Genomic DNA, 19,489 nt, shown 5'->3' on the forward strand with positions numbered 1-19,489 from the left:
ACTACTTGAAGAATAAGTAAAAATAGAATGAACAAAACGAATTTGTTTTGATCCAGAGAGAAAGGGACAAAAGGAATGAAAGACCTTTCATTGATGTATAATAAAATATCTACCAACCGTCTTAAACTCGTACGAGCATACCCACATAAAGTGGGAAAAAAATTGGTACCAATAATGAATTAAATAAAAAAAAATCTTTCCAAAAAATAAAAATTAAGAAAACAAGAGCAATATTATGACTACGAAGCTGTACCGGCTCCTTGGTCAGGAGCAGGGGCTGTCCAGTATTGTTTAACTGCAAAAAGAATCTTCTGTCTCTTCGGGTCAAGGAATGGAGTGAGAGAAGTTGGATTTGAAAGAGAGAGTAAATGGACATTCTTTAGGAGGCGAAGATAGAGATGCGATGATAATGGATAAAAGCGTGAACAGTCGATTTCGAATCAGCATGTTCCGTGGAGCATAAAAAGGGCAAAGCAAACCCTAACATCATTTAATTTTACAGAGGGAAGGGGGAATTTTAATGGGCGTGAAGACATGTGATAAGAGTAGTAAGAAGATGGATCCTTGACTACGACTTTTTAGAGACTAACAGGCTAACAGATAATCAATTCACCACTGCCATTGCAAGAGACCAACCAATGAAATATGAAAATAACAGCCACTGTAGGTAAAGAGCAAACGGTATACATGAGAGTCCCACATGGGCTAATAGTGATCATTGAGGGATTATCCCGTCGTCATTTTCAAGATCCGAAGAATTAGTTAAAAAACACGCAAACTGGCTCCAACATCCCATCAAAAAGAAAAATATCTGAAAATAAAATTCCAGAAAATCACAAATTAATTTTAAACCACGTTCATCAACCAAAATCCTCACAACACACACTACAAAAATTCATCTAGTGCCCCTTCAAACCACCCCGTCCACCTCCAATCTTAATTACAAACGACATGGCCATGTCGTTTAGCCAAATCTGCAACGCCGCCAACCAGATGCAAACGACGTTAGTGAAAAAGTGATGGGTTTTGAAGGTTTGTGGCTGGTTGTGACGGTAGGGAGTGTGTCGTTACTGGGTTTTGTTGCGTTGGGGCTCTGTTAAGTTTTTTTGCTTTTAAATCTTTTCGCTGTTTAAAGACTGATTTAGCCATTGCTTTTGATTTCTTGGCGTTAGAAAACGGTGCTCAGGGAAGGGTATTGAGAATATTGAAATTAGGAGGGAGGAAAAATGGGTGCGTTTTGCTTATTTTTTTTATCTATATTCCCAATCCTATTTTACAAATATTGTTTGGCACGTTATTCATAAAATATTAGTCTATTTTTTAATTACTCCTAGACCTCATAAGTTTAATTTCATAAATACCCAAAAAAAAAGTTTAAAAACTAACAGAAACACCCCCACCCACAATACTTGCCAGATTCTGACAACCACCCGGCCGGTGTAGCCGAAATCTATCACAACAGTCATATACCACCGCAATGGCCGTAATGACCGATTTGACCGAAAAAGGCTAATCTGACCGTAAGCGACGCCAAAGAAATGGCCAGTGTTGACTGTCAACGACGGCCAAATCTTGGCCATCGTTGACAGACAACGACGGCCATATCTTGGCCGTCGCTGACGGCCAAAGTTGCCTTTTCGGCCGTTGAAGGCCACATCCGGCCTTAGATCTGGCCTTTTTCGGCCAATCTGTGGTAGATATGGCCAGAAAGGGCCAGATCGATCGATGCCTGCTAGATCCGACGGATTTTGTGTTTATCCAATTTTCCAGCCAGATTTTGGCGGTGGTGGCCAGAATCGGCACTTTGGGTGTTAGGGGTGTTTTTATCATGTTACAATATTTTATTATTAGGGTATTTATTAAATTAGCAAACCTTGGGGGCTTTTTCATAAATTTTTAAATTTATCTCGTAATACTCCCCTATTCAACTATTCAATACTATCCCAAAATTCTACCCAAAAATAAACCAAACGCACCCGTTAATTTCCAATTTTCCATTATATATTTTAATTAAGTGTGATTAATTTACCAATTTCGCATTTCAAAATCTTCTGGATACAAAAGTCACATTTCTCAAATAAAAAAATCACTCTCTTTCGATTCCCAAATCTTTTTCTTTAAAATTAAAGCTAAAGAGAGGAGCTTAACTAAAAAAAAAGAGCAACAGTACGGTCGACTAGTATTACACGTGTCGTTAGATCTTTTGCCACGCATTTGTAGTACGGTACTTTATCCGGTTGATATAAAAGTTAATAAAGGCGCGGCGCAAGATTCCCCTCCTCTACAATTCGTATTCATACATCTCGTACGCAAAATTTCTATCAATAGAAAGAAATCTCTTTTTAAAACATTCTCTGTTTAGATCCATACACATTTTCGATATTGAAGGTGATGGCGAGACCAAATCAAGAAGCAATCGAGACGTTCACGAGAATCACGGCGCTTCTGAGTCAGTCGCATTTCAAAAATTGGAGGTGCTTTTTTTTTTTTTTTTTCTCTTACTTACTCAACTTCATCGATCAGATTAATTTCTGGAAACAACATTGTTTATTTTCAAGAATGTCAAGAAATCGTCCCTGTAAGATTCTTTATATTTTCTATTATTATAATCACTGTTGCATTATTTAACTGTCAAAATCAAGAAACAGTTCTCACTTTGTGTTCTAGGGTTTCTTGTTCGTTTAACTGAACAATGTATATATTCTTACGAATTTGTTCTTTTAAATTGTAAGTGGACTACATATGCAAATTGTGGGTCATAATTGTCAATTACTTTGGTTATCATCTAATTTCTTATTCGATTTTCAATTTTGCTTATTTTGCTCCATCACTGAACTCTTTATAGTTATACTAATTTCTAGGGTTTGTAGTTACTTTTACAGCTTATTTTACTTTTTTATTTGTCTTTTGAGTATCTGTAGTTAATTTCTGCAATGTGATATACAATGCATTATTCATGCTTTAGGCTAATCAAGATATTGAATATGATCCAGTCTGTTTTTTGTCTCATATGTATAAAATAAAATCCTTATGGTTCTTTACTATTATCTCTCGTTCAACAGCTATAAAAGTGATTCTAAATTTCTAATGATATTTTGACTGCTTGATACACTGTGATTGGTGAACAGGAATATGGAGGCAATCTAAATGAAGCTGTGAATGCATATTTATTGAAGGGGACAGATACATGTATGGCATTCTGTTTGTAGTTTTCATCTGTAAAATTATTTCTTCTGTTCTTTTTCATTAATCCTAGTTCCTCTTTGTTTCCTTAGAATTTGGCATAACGTTTAACTTGTATTATTTGTTTGTCTGGTTGTTCATTAACCATCATTTTCCCTCTGCTTTTCTGTTCAGTTCAAATCCACCAGCTGGTTTTTCTCCTCCAGTATATTGTGGATATGAACAGTCGGTTCAACCTGGCCAAACAGACTTTTACAACTTCTATCTGCTGCTAGAACTTTCAGGCCATCATTGTCATTGATCCCAATTACAGAGAAATCTAATAAAGATTGGTGCTTCTGCTTTCAATAGTCATACACCTGTTTCCAATACAGGAGGTTGCCCGGACAGTTCATAGCGGGAATGAGCGCCTCATCATGCAGGATTTATGCCATCTGTATAATGACGAATAACTCCATCATCTCAAATTCTGGACACTCAGGGGAATGTCTCAAGAGATGAGGATTCACATTGTATGGCAATGATATAGAAAGGAAATATTCAAGCTGCTATTGAGGCTTCAAGACAGAGGTTAAAGAGGTTATTTGAATAAGCGATTTGGTTCCTGGATTATGGATCATAGATTATTTTACTTTTGAATGATCCCTTGATTATCTTTTTTCAGTTCTTTCTATTCACTTTTTGATGCAGGATTCATCTGGTATTGGATTTTGCAAAGGCAACTTGACTTAGAAGATGATGAATTATCTCATGCAGTTTCATTGTCTTACAGGTTTGTAATATTGTCTATTGTTTTCGTTTATTTATTTTTGGCTGCTTTCCTTTTCTACTGGTCCTTGTTTCTTATGATTTATATTCAGACAGCAGAGCGAGAGAAAGCAATGCGTGAACTAGTATTGAAGACAGGGATCAACGACCGGGAGTCTGCGGTTTAGGTATAAAGCAAGAAAACTGACAGTAGCAGTAGAAGGTAAGAACTATTCTTGTTTTCTCATCTTTTTCATATAGACTCTTGGGCATTTCAATGTCCTTGTCAGTTGATATCGCCAATCTGATGGAAGCTGCCAGCAGTATTTACATTTCGGTATCATTACATCTAACGGGATACTGTTTTTAGTTTAAGCCTGGAAACTCGTCAGTCCAAGAGGGAGCTGAAGATGTGCGAGCACAATCATCTGAAAGTTACTTGTCTAATTTACACAGCGCTGGTGATCATCCCCAAAGCAAAAAATATGTTTTACCTTCTGATGAGGTATTTTTCTTTGTTTAAGTATAATGTTCAATTTACTCATGTAATAAAGAGAGTATATACAAAGTGTATTACTGCTCTAATTGCTTATTTGGATCATGTCCTTATTCTGGACATTCAAGTGGGTTGGTTTCTTTCCGAAGACTGACGAAGCAGTTAGGATTGAGACGAACTTTTTGGTGACATTCCACATCGCTCTAAGCATGAACCTCAGCTACAAAGTGGTCCTAAACAAATGCACCCGAACACAACAAAAATGCAACAAATTAACGTGAGAAAGTTTGGATTTAAGCTTGCCTCAACAAACTAGATATAAGGACGATAGAATTATTGAGTTTAAGATTCAGGAGCAGCTTACATTGCTATGTCCAAGCCAATTGGCACAGTCCAGGTCAATCTTCTGCGGTGGAACACTTGCATCAATGAGAACGAGGACACCGACCAGAGTTTCTCTATTTGATAGTAGCCTTTTGTGAATGAGAACCAATCGATTCGAGCAGCATCTGGAGCTTTAGCAAAACTAAAGACAAAAGGAATCCACCAAGTATTAAGTAAAGAACAAATATTTCATGGTCGCACAAAGTTTTGCATATATGAAGAGAAGCATTCAGCTTCTTAGACTGTTCCATGGGTTTAACAAGGTACCAATATCATGCATTAACTTGTAATTAGCTATAATAAAAGAAATTATAGGAAAACGGTGAAATCATGAGAGGTCTTTGTGACCTTTCATTGATTTGGATTGTACTTCTTGGCTGGGTCATGGATTACTAAAGGTTCATATAGAAGCAAGGAACTAGCTTCTTCAAGCTTTTCAGAGCAAATTATTTCGAAGCTTGGCTAGAGAAGTTCAACAATGATAATGGCAATTTCAATGAATTTTCTCAATAGGTAATTGATCCTCAGGGCATAAAGGTTGAAGATTGGAGACTTCTAGCTGAAACTATAATCAATATTATTCAGGGTGGGAGAAGGTACGAAATCAGTTTGACTAAGAGGGGCAAGGAATTTTCAGACCATTTCAGTTCTAAGCATGAGAGCAAGAGCTTGGAAAGTAGCACCAGTTAGGCTGATTGCTTGGCTTATAAGAGACAGTAGAGAGCTGATTTGTGCTAGAGTCAAAGGATCATATCCATGGTGGAAAATTCAAAAAGCTCTTTCTAGATTTCCATAACCTAAAATTTCCCTCAAACTTTTCCAGGTCGACAAGGCACTATTCTTCTATAAGTCAGCAAAATGTGCACAGTAAATGGGTAAAATAGGCAGAAGGATGTTGAAAAGAAAGATTTTTGTTAGGGTTCGAAGATGGAGACCAATGAGTAACATTGTAAGGAGTAAATTAATATCTAAGTGAGCATGGTTGGGCTTACAGGGGCTTCCTTTTCACTCATGGAATAGAGAAGTCTTTGAGAAAATAAGTGCTATGAGTGGAGGATTAATCATGATCATTAGAAGAACTCAAAACTGCTCCTCCCTCCATGAAGCTCAAATTACAGTCAATAAGGGAGATTTAGGCTTTATCCCAGCAAGGTTAGATGGTAACAAAAGAACTGAACTGGAAACTTCTCATTGGGGTTGGAATCTAAAATTTTTCAGAAATCTAAAAGCTAAAGAAATCTGAAGTCCCAAACAAGGTCAGGGAGTTAAGTTATTATATAGCTCAACCATGTATTGTTTAAGAGGTGGTAAGAACAACCATGTATTGTTGAGAGGCATGTACCTTTAAGAGGTGGTAAGAAGGGATTGTGCTTCTAAAACAATTCTCCAGGCTTTTCGGATGGAGATAGATAAAATATTTTTTGAAGATGTTAGTGGAAAAGAAGTTTCCTTCAGTAGGATAAAGTAAAATTTTGGGCTTCTGTACGAGCTTATGTCTCCTCAGAGTTGCTTCTTTTTTATTGATCATCATTGGGAAGCTTCAATGTTATAGTTGGTTTATGTTGTTTTTGATTGGGTCTCTTGAAGATTTAGGTTGATTTAATACTTGATTGACCTCTCTCAACTAGCTACACCTTGTTTTTGTGGTTAGCTTATTTATTTGTTTTTATTAGTAATAAAAATCTTCTGGTTCCCTAGCAAAAACAAGAAAAATAAAAAGGGGCACTGAATACGCTCATTAAAAACACACCACAAAACGGCTTAACAAGACAAAATCAAGTAAAGTAAAACGTTAAAAAACAATTTAAAAAAAAACCCAAAGTACTAACATATAAAGTGTAAAGAGCTTACCCACCATAACCAGGCAAATCAACAATATACCAACTTTTGTTCACCAAAAAATGATTTATTAGCTGAGTCTTCCCTGCATAAACATAATTTGATTAAAACCAAAAAATTATATATAATAAAAAATCTAAGAAAAGAACAAACAAAAAACTGAGAGCAATTTCTTTTTTGCGAACCAGAGCATTAATAAGCGAGGACTTTCCCACATTGGAGCGACCCACAATTGCAAACTCAGGTCGGTCATCTTTGGGGCAATCTTTGGCCCGACCACTGCTTTTTACAAACTCCACTTCCTTAATCTGGGAATGAACTGCATAGGGCCCCACCACGATATTCGACCCGGGCAAAATCATGTCTTCAGTCACCTCGTCCGCGTCGACACCAGGCGGTAGAAAGAGGAGGGTCCGGACGAACTGGGCCGTGTCTGACATGGGTTGCCACTGTTTTGTGGTTTTTGAAGCCGTGGTCACATGGGGTGTCGGGTTTGGACCCGGGTTCGGGCTAAGGATGGAGTGAGAGAAGTTGGATTTGAAAGAGAGAGTAAATGGACATTCTTTAGGAGGCGAAGATAGAGATGCAGATGATAATGGATAAAAGCGTGAACAGTCGATTTCGAATCAGCATGTTCCGTGGAGCATAAAAAGGGCAAAGCTAAACCCTAACATCATTTAATTTTACAGAGAGAGAAGGGGGAATTTTAAATGGGCGTGAAGACATGTGATAAGAGATAGTAAGAAGATGGATCCATTGACTACGACATTTTTAGAAGACTAACAGGGCTAACAGATAATCAATTCACCACTGCCATTGCAAAGAGACCAACCAATGAAATATGAAAATAACAGCCACTGTAGGTAAAAGAGCAAACGGTATACATGAGAGTCCCACATGGGCTAATAGGTGATCATTGAGGGGATTATCCCGTCGTCAATTTCAAGATCCGAAGAATTAGTTAAAAAACACGCAAACTGGCTCCAACATCCCATCAAAAAGAAAAATATCTGAAAATAAAATTCCAGAAAATCACAAAATAAATTTAAAACCACGTTCATCAAAACCAAAATCCTCACAAACATCACTACAAAAATTCATCTAGTGCACCTTCAAACCACCCCGTCCACCTCCAATCTTAATTGAAACAAAACGACATGGCCATGTCGTTTAGCCAAATCTGGCAACGCCGCCAACCAGATGCAAAGCGACGTTAGTGAAAAAGTGATGGGTTTTGAAAGGTTGTGGCTGGTTGTGACGGTAGGGAGGTGTGTCGTTATACTGGGTTTTGTTGCGTTGGGGGCTCTGTTAAGATTTTTTGCTTTTAAATCTTTTCGCTGTTTAAAGACTGATTTAGCCATTGCTTTTGATTTCTTGGCGTTAGAAAACGGTGCTCAGTGAAGGGTATTGAGAATATTGAAATTAGGAGGGTGAGGAAAAATGGGTGCGTTTTGCTTATTGTTTTTATCTATATTCCCAATCCTATTTTACAAATATTGTTTGGCACGTTATTCATAAAATATTAGTCTATTTTTTAATTACTCCTAGACCTCATAAGTTTATTAATTTCATAAATACCCAAAAAAAAAGTTTAAAAACTAACAGAAACACCCCCACCCACAATACTTGCCAGATTCTGACAACCACCGCCGGTGGTAGCCGAAATCTATCACAACAGTCATATGACCACCGGCAATGGCCGGTAATGACCAGATTTGACCGAAAAAGGCTAGATCTGACCGTCAGCGACGGCCAAAGAAATGGCCAGTGTTGACTGTCAACGACGGCCAAATCTTGGCCATCGTTGACAGACAACGACGGCCATATCTTTGGCCGTCGCTGACGGCCAAAGTTGGCCTTTTTCGGCCGTTGAAGGCCACATCCGGCCTTAGATCTGGCCTTTTTCGGCCAGATCTGTGGTAGATATGGCCAGAAAAGGCCAGATCGATCGAATGCCTGCTAGATCCGACCGGATTTTGTGGTTATCCAATTTTCCAGCCAGATTTTGGCGGTGGTGGCCAGAATCTGGCACTTTGGGTGTTAGGGGTGTTTTTATCATGTTACAATATTTTAATATATTAGGGTATTTATTAAATTAGCAAACCTTGGGGGCTTTTTCATAAATTTTTAAATTTTATCTCGTAATACTCCCCTATTCAACTATTCAATACTATCCCCAAAATTCTACCCAAAATAATAAACCAAACGCACCCGTTAATTTCCAATTTTCCATTATAATATTTTAATTAAGTGTGATTAATTTACCAATTTCGCATTTCAAAATCTTCTGGATACAAAAGTCACATTTCTCAAATAACAAAAATCACTCCCTTACGATTCCCAAATTTTTTTCTTTAAAATTAAAGCTAAAGAGAGGAGCGGTAACTTAAAAAAAAAAAAAGTTCAACAGTACGGTCGACTGTATTACACGTGTACGTTAGATCTTTTGCCACGCATTTTGTAGTACGGTACTTTATCCGGTTAATATAAAAGTTAAATAAAGGCGCGCGCAAAGATTCCCCTCCTCTACAATTCGTATTCATGTATCTCGTACGCAAAATTTCTATCAATAGAAAGAAATCTCTTTTTAAAACACTCTCTGTTTAGATCCATACACATTTTCGATATTGACGGTGATGGCGAGACCAAATCAAGAAGCAATCGAGACGTTCACGAGAATCACCGGCGCTTCTGAGTCAGTCGCGTTTCAAAAATTGGAGGTGCTTTTTTTTTTTTTTCTTACTTACTCAACTGTTGTTTTCATCGATCAGTTTAATTTCTGGAAACAAACATTGTTTATTTTCAAGAATGTCAAGAAATCGTCCCTGTAAGATTCTTTATATTTTCTTATTATTATAATCACTGTTGCATTATTTAACTGTCAAAATCAAGAAACAGTTCTCAATTTGTTTTCTAGGGTTTCTTGGTTCGTTTAACTGAACAATGTATATATTCTTACGAATTTGTTCTTTATAAATTTTAAGTGGACTACATATGCAAATTGTGGCTCATAATTGTCTATTACTTTGGTTATCATCTAATTTCTTATTCGATTTTCAATTTTGCTTATTTTGCTCCATCACTGAACTCTTTATAGTTATACTAATTTCTAGGGTTTGTAGTTACTTTTACAGCTTATTTTACTTTTTTATTTGTCTTTTGAGTATCTGTAAGTTAATTTCTGCAATGTGATATACAATGCATTATTCATGCTTTAGGCTAATCAAGAATATTGAATATAATCCAGTCTGTTTTTGTCTCATATGTATAAAATAAAATCCTGATGATTCTTTACTATTATCTCTCGTTCAAAAGCTATAAAATATGTATTTTAAATTTCTAATGATATTTTGGCTGCTTGATACACTGTGATTGGTGAACAGGAATATGGAGGCAATCTAAATGAAGCTGTGAATGCATATTTTATTGAAGGGGACAGATACATGTATGACATTTCTTGTTTGTAGTTTTCATCTGTAAAATTATTTCTTCTGTTCTTTTTCATTAATCCTAAGTTCCTCTTTGTTTCCTTAGAATTTGGCATAACGTTTAACTTGTATTATTTGTTTGTCTGGTTGTTCATTAACCATCATTTTCTCTCTGCTTTTCTGTTCAGTTCAAATCCACCAGCTGGTTTTTCTCCTCCAGATAATATTGTGGATATGAACAGTCGAGTTCAACCTGGGCCAAACAGACTTTTACAACTTCTATCTGCTGCTAGAACTTTCAGGCCATCATTGTTACTTGATCCCAATTACAGGAGAAATCTAATAAATGAGATTGGTGCTTCTGCTTTCAATAGTCATACACCTGTTTCCAATACAGGAGGAGTGCCCGGACAGTTCAATAGCTGGAATGAGCAGCCTCATCATGCAGGATTTATGCCATCTGATTATAATGGACGAATAACCCCATCATCTCAAATTCTGGACACTCAGGGGAATGTCTCAAGAGATGAGGATTCACATTTGTATGGCAATGATATAGAAGAGGAAATGATTCAAGCTGCTATTGAGGCTTCAAGACGAGAGGTTAAAGAGGGTTATTTGAATAAGCGATTTGGTTCCTGGATTATGGATCTTAGATTATTTTACTTTTGAATGATCCCTTGATTATCTTTTTTCAGTTCTTTCTATTCACTTTTTGATGCAGGATTCATCTGGTATTGGATTTATGCAAAGGCAACTTGACTTAGAAGATGATGAATTATCTCATGCAGTTTCATTGTCTTTACAGGTTTGTAAATATTGTCTATTGTTTTCGTTTATTTATTTTTGGCTGCTTTCCTTTTCTTACTGGTCCTTGTTTCTTATGAGTTATATTCAGACAGCAGAGCGAGAGAAAGCAATGCGTGAACTAGTATTGAAAGACAGGGATCAACGACCGGGAGTCTGCGGTTTAGGTATAGAAGCAGAGAAAACTGACAGTAGCAGTAGGAAGGTAAGAAACTATTCTTGTTTCTCATCTTTTTCATATAGACTCTTGGGCATTTCAATGTCCTTGTCAGTTGATATCGCCAATCTGATGGAAGCTGCCAGCAGTATTTTACATTTCGGTATCATTACATCTAACGGGATACTGTTTTTAGTTTAAGCCTGGAAACTCGTCAGTCCAAGAGGGAGCTGAAGATGTGCGAGCACAATCATCTGAAAGTTACTTGTCTAATTTACACAGCGCTGGTGATCATCCCCAAAGCAAAAAATATGTTTTACCTTCTGATGAGGTATTTTTCTTTGTTTAAGTATAATGTTCAATTTACTCATGTAATAAAGAGAGTATAATACAAAGTGTATTACTGCTCTAATTGCTTATTTGGATCATGTCCTTATTCTGGACATTCAAGTGGGGTGGTATTTCTTCCGAAGAGCTTGATGAAGTAGTTAGGATTGAGACAGAACTTTTTGGTGACATTCCACATCGCTCTAAGCATGAACCTCAGCTACAAAGTGGTCCAGACACAAGTGTGGGTCCAAATTCCCGTCCAGCTCCCCACCAGCCATCATCCTCTGTAATGGAAAAGCGGTTATTACGTGAACAACAGGTAAGAATTTCCCCATATCAATTGCATGCTTGATGATGTTTTTTTTAAGACATGTTGTTTAAATGTGCTTGCAGGATGATGAGTATTTGGCATCTCTGTTGGCTGACAGAGAAAAAGAAGCTAATGCTTTGAAGGAAGCTGAATCTCTTCACTTGAAGGAAGATGAGACTCATAAAAAATTGCTTGAGGAAGAGGTAGCGTATCTATTGATTTGGTTACCTCATCTATTCACCATGTTATTTTTTAAAATTCAGTGAACTTGACTCAGTGATAACCATTCTAACAAGATAATGATTTGGATTTTTTTTTTTTTTTTCTATTTTTATAATGGAATTAATGTTAATTGATGTCTGTCTGAGGTTCTGAGGAAATGGTTTGTACTATCACGAACAATTATTAGAAACGTTTGTCTCAAGGAAACTAATGTGAAAAGGTGATAGGAAGAGTAAATTGGAAACTTTTGATTCTTCCCTTAGTTTTTTTAACGGTTTTTATTATTTCTTTTAGTACTTGTATTATTAAGACAAGTCATTATGGAATCTAAATCAACTAATTGACTGGGGGTATAAGTGGGGAGATTATTTATGTGGTAAGCGGATAGTATTAACTTAAAACCCACTTAAGCATGCTTGATCAACGGATCATTGCCTTTTGCATGTGAACTTGAATAGATACTTAGTGACATGTTGATCATTTGCCCATTTTCACCTTTTAATGTTAAAGTCCTTTTAGTGTATTTTTTAGTATATGTGTAATATTACTTGCTCTCTGTTGACAATTACGAGAGAGAGAGAGAGAGAGAGAGAGAGAGGCTTTTTCATTTCTTCAGTTCTTGCCAAGGCATTGATTTGCATTTTGATATCACTGTTGACAGAAACTTGAAAGATGGCTAGCTGTAAAAGAAACTTCTCTTCCTCCTGAGCCAGCATTAGAGGATGAGAATGCTGTTACTCTTCTTGTTAAAATGCCAGATGGCAGCCGCCGTGGCCGACCTTTTCTCAAGTCAGACAAGCTTCAGGTAGATTGAAATATTTAAATGATTGCACCAATTGTCTTATGGTTCAACTGACTGTGCTTTGTTCCTTTGCAGTTTCTATTTGACTTCATAGATGTTGGTAGAGTAGTGAAACCTGGCACTTACAGAGTGGTAAGTTTTCTTGACCCCTCTTCTAGTTATTTTCTATTATAGCTGGCGGTGGACTGATCAAGTCAACTTTAGGTGGCATACATATTTTTGTGTATTTCTTTCAACATTAAAGAAAACATATATGTACTCCGACTCATTTCTCGTTTCTCCTGGACAGGTGAGACCATACCCTCGGCGTGCTTTTGATATTTGTGATGCCTCATTAAGTTTTAGCGAACTTGGCCTTACCAGCAAACAAGAAGCATTGTTTCTAGAGCTCAAATAACGTATCAACTATGTGAACAAAGTTTGACACGAAATTAGGTTGGATTGCAAAGGTTTGTAGTCTTTGGTTGGTATGCTCAAATAAATTTGAAAGCATTCTTGCATTTTAATGGGTATATGTGCAATGTTCATGACAGTCATGCTACAACTTCACAAGCTACTCGGAGATTTATTCCTATGCATGCAGAAATTGTTATCAATTGTAGAACTAACTGAATAGAAACACAAACCCCATGATGACAAAAAACTGCCCCATATGTGTTATTTTGGCATGGAATTGCTTAGTTGCATATGAGACATCAATTGGGTATCAACTGTATACCAAAGAAACCTCGACATCTCAATATTTTTGGTGGGAATTGACCATTCCACCTAAATCTATATTAGGAAACTAATGTCACAGCGATAGAGAAGGGAGAATGCAGGAATATTATTTGCAAAAGTTGGAAGTGTGCATCGGTTGGCCTCACTTTTCATTGCTTGAAAGGCATAGAAAACAAAGAACAAGAATTAGATGTCATTTATTTCATTAAGCTCCATCAAATCCTGATGGTCAGAGCAGTAAGCAGTTCATGCAAAATTAAGAGGAACAAAAGTTTTATTTGTGACAACGGACACGGTACGCCTCTAATCACTTTCTGCACGAGTTAGAACTTCCTTTACTCACAATTACTGTTATAATTTGCATGCTTTACTACTTGAAGAATAAGTAAAATAGAATGAACAAAACGAATTTGTTTTGATCCAGAGAGAAAGGGACAGAAGGACTGAAAGACCTTTCATTGATGTATAATAAAATATCTACCAACCGTCTTAAACTCGTACGAGCATACCCACATAAAGTGGGAAAAAAATTGGTACCAATAATGAATTAAATAAAAAAAAATCTTTCCAAAAAATAAAAATTAAGAAAACAAGAGCAATATTATGACTACGAAGCTGTAGCGGCTCCTTGGTCAGGAGCAGGGGCTGTCCAGTATTGTTTAACTGCAAAAAGAATCTTCTGTCTCTGATGGGGACTATCTTCATGATCGGCAATCCTGCCATCCCATTGCATACCATCTATCAAGCTCTTGATCTTCACCAATATATCAACATCGTCTCGGATAATTACACTACCTTCTGGCCTTAAAATCCTATCCATTTCTAACAATATATCTTCCATTTCACATCTGTTACAATTAGTCACAATTAGTTAAACTATTCATGATGAAATTCTCACTCAAGGACTTTCTTCATATAATTAATTACCTGTCCTTGTAAAGACTAAATACAGAGTCAGCATGTATAAAGTCATAAGTCCTGGGATAATTAGACATGGCCTCGCACCTACAAGAAAAAATATTTAGCAACAACAACTTCCAACGAAAAAGATATGGCCAAAATAAGCTACTTTTGGTTGTTTTCCGAAAGGAGTAAACATGACCATAAGTTGGGGGTTGTGGTAGTTTATCTGCTTCCAAGACTAATATACAAGTAGAAATTAGTAAGGTAGAGATCAAAACTCATTTTCAGCTTAATTTAAAATATTATCTAAACTTACCAATTTTGATACGATCCTATCAACCCTCGTTCGTAGATGACTCCAAGGGTATTGATCTCAGCTTCAATAGGAACCATGTTCATGACCCACACCGGATCATCAACTAAAGCTGCTGCAAAGCCTCCCAAATAAGAGTTCATATCAAGCAAGTTTCTGTACCTCCCATTTTGTGCCAACTGATAGTCCACGGTTTTATAATGTGCCACTCTTTTCTTCCATAGTTCTGTGTCTTCTCTAAACATTTCAGCTGTAATTCCATTCAAACTTCCACTGTAAATCCTAGGAGGGACTGCAGTCAACCTCTCTGGCCAATTTGCTAATTTTCCCCCAGCGATTTCCTTAATATCTGACACTTCAGGCAATTGTGTTAAACAAGTCTCCATTTTGGTGTACCTAGTTACAGGAAAATTCAACAGGAATTAAGGTGGTTGAACGGTTTAACAAAAAGTGTTAGACAATATTTTTGTTGTTGTGTGCCTTTATTCTCTCAGTGGTTCTGGTATTACTTCTAAAGTGTTATGTAGCAGTACTTTTTGTCATCTCTTTTAAAATCTGAAGCTTCTTCTGGTACAGTCAAATTATAAAAAATTAACAAAAAAAAAAAATAAAAAAAATACAGGGATTTATGGTATTACCATGCCATATCAGGATCTTGAGCTTTACAAAAGCGTGGTTGTTTAAAGACCTTCCTATTAGCTTGACAATGGACATGATTAGTTGGTTTTTGCCAAATAGCAAGATCACCCTTCTGTTTCAGTTTTTTCCAACATAAACTCTTTGCTACCCTTTCTATTCCTGACTGTTCTGCGTCAAGATCTTCAGTTGTTCTGTTCCAGCCTCTCCAGTGATTCTCCCAGTTCACTGGTGGCCCAGACAGAACCCAGTACCCACCAGGGCGTAAAATTCTATCAACTTCGATTAAATAAAGACCATCTGCTCAAGTTTATCAAAACATTAATCCAAATTTTACAATTGGAAGTTTTTTAAAAATTAAAAGAAACATTGAAGCAGTGTTTACCATACTGGCCCCAAGGAATGAGGCAACGAGAACAATGTGCCATGTCAAAAGCTCTTGAAGGGTAAGGAAGTCTCATAGAAGCCATGACTCCAACCAATGCTGGAACTCCTCGTTCTAAAGCAAACTGCACTTGAGATACATGAGTGTCTTTTGGTGCAAATGACATTGCTATAATATTTCTTGACAGAAGGTAAGCTCCCCAACTCGCTACCTGGAAAGTTACAACATCAAAAAACATAATCAATGTCAGTTGCCTAACGGTTGGTGAAAATATAATCAAACAGAAATAAGTCAAATTTGGTATGAGTTTATGGTACGTAATAAAGAAGAATTTTAAGTACCGAGAATCAGCCATAAAAGGTATGAAAATTAATTATGAGTTTGGTTAGTCTATTCCCTTTCTCTATGTTATCACCTTCAAACTAGCATTCAACTGTAATTTATATATATATATTTATTAAAAAGTGCCTTCAACCACAATTCAGTGATAATCATAGTTTAGATATAACCAAACTGACCCAACCCTATTTCCCCAGTTACTGTTAGATAGAGCTTGGAAACCCATGAAGATATTATTATTATTATTCTTGGTGAACAACTTTACTTAAAGTCTAAGAATTTATATNCAGGCATTAAGGTGGTTGAACAGTTTAACAAAAAGTGTTAGACAATGTTTTTGTTGTCGTGTGCCTTTATTCTCTCAGTGGTTTTGGTATTACTTCTAAAGTGTTATGTAGCAGTACTTTTTGTCATCTTTTTTAAAATCTGAAGCTTCTTCTGGTACAGTCAAATTATAAAAAATTAACAAAAAAAAAAAATAAAAAAAATACAGGGATTTATGGTATTACCATGCCATATCAGGATCTTGAGCTTTACAAAAGCGTGGTTGTTTAAAGACCTTCCTATTAGCTTGACAATGGACATGATTAGTTGGTTTTTGCCAAATAGCAAGATCACCCTTCTGTTTCAGTTTTTTCCAACATAAACTCTTTGCTACCCTTTCTATTCCTGACTGTTCTGCGTCAAGATCTTCAGTTGTTCTGTTCCAGCCTCTCCAGTGATTCTCCCAGTTCACTGGTGGCCCAGACAGAACCCAGTACCCACCAGGGCGTAAAATTCTATCAACTTCGATTAAATAAAGACCATCTGCTCAAGTTTATCAAAACATTAATCCAAATTTTACAATTGGAAGTTTTTTAAAAATTAAAAGAAACATTGAAGCAGTGTTTACCATACTGGCCCCAAGGAATGAGGCAACGAGAACAATGTGCCATGTCAAAAGCTCTTGAAGGGTAAGGAAGTCTCATAGAAGCCATGACTCCAACCAATGCTGGAACTCCTCGTTCTAAAGCAAACTGCACTTGAGATACATGAGTGTCTTTTGGTGCAAATGACATTGCTATAATATTTCTTGACAGAAGGTAAGCTCCCCAACTCGCTACCTGGAAAGTTACAACATCAAAAAACATAATCAATGTCAGTTGCCTAACGGTTGGTGAAAATATAATCAAACAGAAATAAGTCAAATTTGGTATGAGTTTATGGTACGTAATAAAGAAGAATTTTAAGTACCGAGAATCAGCCATAAAAGGTATGAAAATTAATTATGAGTTTGGTTAGTCTATTCCCTTTCTCTATGTTATCACCTTCAAACTAGCATTCAACTGTAATTTATATATATATATTTATTAAAAAGTGCCTTCAACCACAATTCAGTGATAATCATAGTTTAGATATAACCAAACCGACCCAACCCTATTTCCCCAGTTACTGTTAGATATAGCTTGGAAACCCATGAAGATATTATTATTATTATTCTTGGTGAACAACTTTACTTAAAGTCTAAGAATTTATATAAAACGATTAATTTAGTTTTAAAACCATATTAATAATTATTTATCTAAACTTCACCAAAAGAGTGAAACAAAAGTAAATAAGATGGCCACTTTTTAACTTTGTTTTTAAGAATGGGTCAAGTGGCCAACTGTTTATAGCTGGATTTCTCCAAAATTACATTGATTCTAAGATCTAGAATTATTTGGTAACACATGAAAGTATATTTTATAAAATCATCCAAATTTAAGATATTTCTATACTTATAGTATAACAAAAGGAATCATATCTTTATATTTAACCTAATTTTTCTTTAATATCTTTTTCTAGTTAAGGTGTTTGAAACAGCTTACGCTCCCTCAATTATTCCATAAGAAAAACTTTCCCTTTTATATTTATAAAAACTTTAATAATAGTAACCCACTTCTAATTTTCTATTTTCTTTCTTATTTAACTCAATATATATATAAATAATAAAAATAAAAAAAGTAGAAGAAAATATTCAACCATCCCGAATTCAACCTGCCCCGCCGGCCTAACCTAATAAGTAACAACTCACCCGGTCAATACTGGCAAGCCATTGCCATTCACGTTAGGCATATTAACCAATGAACCATCCGGTTTAAAATGAACCGGGCGGTCCAGTTAACCATTGTAAAAAATTAATGTAGTTGATAATGAAAGAAAGATTGTTTTACGTACCCCGCAGCCAGTATCAATGGCGGTCCTTATGGAGCCGTCTTTGAGATTAATCAGCTTCCCAATATCATCAATGTACGCATCAGCACCACGAGGAAACATCGTCCCGCCACCAGGAAATCTGAGCCGGTCTCCTTCAACCCGGACCCAATTCTGGTTTTTTTTCTCCACTGTCAACTCCTTATGTGGCGCATTAGCGTACCAAGCGAAATCTCTACTCTCCGGCCACTTAAACGGCACCTTATAGCCGTAGGGAGCCGGTACACGACACTTCAACAACTCGTTTTTTTCAGGGCAATGCCTCTCTCTATAAATAAGCCTGTCTCTATCAAATTTCAACGATCTTTGAACGTCATGGCATGGGATGTACTCTGTGTACTTAGAGTCGCAGGGAGGGATGTGCGTGACACGCGCCGTCGTAGGAGGAGGGTCTGGGGCATAGTGGTGGGCTGAGAAGTCAAGAACGTGTTCTGTGGTTGTGTTTATATGTTGTGAGGTGCATGACAAGGATTCGATGATGCTAGATTTTGTTGCAAGAGGACTTGGAGAGCCAGAGTTTTGCCATTCACCAACGAGATAAAAGATTGTGCACAAGATTGTGATTAGAGTTATATAATAAAGATTGGTTTTCTTGGTTTTGAAATGGAGATATGATAATCTCGAGGAGAAAGACAGAGCCATTGAAACAGAACCAGAGAGAACAAAAAAACAAAATTAAAGAGAGAGAGGGAGAGGGAGATGGGAGAGGAATGAATTGAGAGTGTGTGTGTATATATTGTCTGTGTAGACTGTAGAGATTGTAGAGATTAGATTAAACGTAATGGTGACGAGTGAACTTTTCAAGGCCACTTATTCACTTAATGAATGAAATGGTGGGGTTTCAGCAGCGTGCGGGTGACGCGCTCCTTTCATGTAATAAAAGACGAATCTGGCTGAACAATAGCTTGTCTGTATTTATTGAACGTGCGTGCAGTTTAAGGTAATAGAATCAAAGAGACGGATTCTCCGGCCCTCTTTTATTTTCTTTAATAGTAAATATTAAAAATAACTGTATTTTTGGTTAATTTTTAGTTGTATTTAACTGGCAAAAAGTAGATATATTTTTCAGTATCAGGTTGTAACGTTGATGAGACGAATATGATTGAGCAAGAGCTTGTTGTATTTGCTAATAGAGATAAATAGGGTTTATATGATTATTAACTTTAGAGTTTCGAAGATTAATCGAGGTGTATGTAAATTGACCTCAAACACTCTTAATCATTAAAAAAAAAAAATACACGTTAACTACAAAATAT

At 36.4% G+C, this 19,489-nt stretch overlaps 2 protein-coding genes and 1 pseudogene across 3 annotated transcripts; 1 reads left to right on the forward strand and 2 right to left on the reverse strand.

Moving 5' to 3' along the window:
• Positions 1-36: 36 nt before the first annotated feature.
• LOC116119571 (probable methyltransferase PMT15) lies at positions 37-18,949 on the reverse strand. Of its 2 annotated transcripts, XM_031405505.1 has the most exons (7): positions 18,198-18,949; positions 16,894-17,104; positions 16,511-16,808; positions 14,645-15,037; positions 14,353-14,430; positions 14,102-14,273; positions 37-308 (listed from the first exon to the last, which is right to left on the reverse strand). In XM_031405505.1, exons 1-7 carry the CDS (start codon positions 18,873-18,875, stop codon positions 240-242), a joined length of 1,899 nt encoding a protein of 632 aa, XP_031261365.1. In that variant the 5' UTR covers positions 18,876-18,949; the 3' UTR covers positions 37-239. The 2 variants fall into 2 exon arrangements, with proteins under 2 accessions (XP_031261365.1, XP_031261364.1); XM_031405504.1 differs by lacking the exon at positions 37-308 and having other exon boundaries at positions 13,994-14,273.
• LOC116119579 lies at positions 4,630-7,312 on the reverse strand (annotated as a pseudogene).
• Positions 9,193-13,584, forward strand: LOC116119545 (plant UBX domain-containing protein 8). The gene is made up of 11 exons (XM_031405482.1): positions 9,193-9,369; positions 10,033-10,094; positions 10,266-10,680; positions 10,802-10,885; positions 10,976-11,089; positions 11,238-11,372; positions 11,493-11,690; positions 11,765-11,884; positions 12,565-12,708; positions 12,781-12,837; positions 12,995-13,584. The coding sequence occupies exons 1-11, from the start codon at positions 9,286-9,288 to the stop codon at positions 13,100-13,102; spliced, it is 1,521 nt and encodes a 506-aa protein (XP_031261342.1). The 5' UTR covers positions 9,193-9,285; the 3' UTR covers positions 13,103-13,584.
• Positions 18,950-19,489: the final 540 nt, after the last annotated feature.

The sequence above is a fragment of the Pistacia vera genome, unplaced genomic scaffold (genome assembly GCF_008641045.1).
Source record: "Pistacia vera cultivar Batoury unplaced genomic scaffold, PisVer_v2 Contig896, whole genome shotgun sequence".
Taxonomy (NCBI): domain Eukaryota; kingdom Viridiplantae; phylum Streptophyta; class Magnoliopsida; order Sapindales; family Anacardiaceae; genus Pistacia; species Pistacia vera.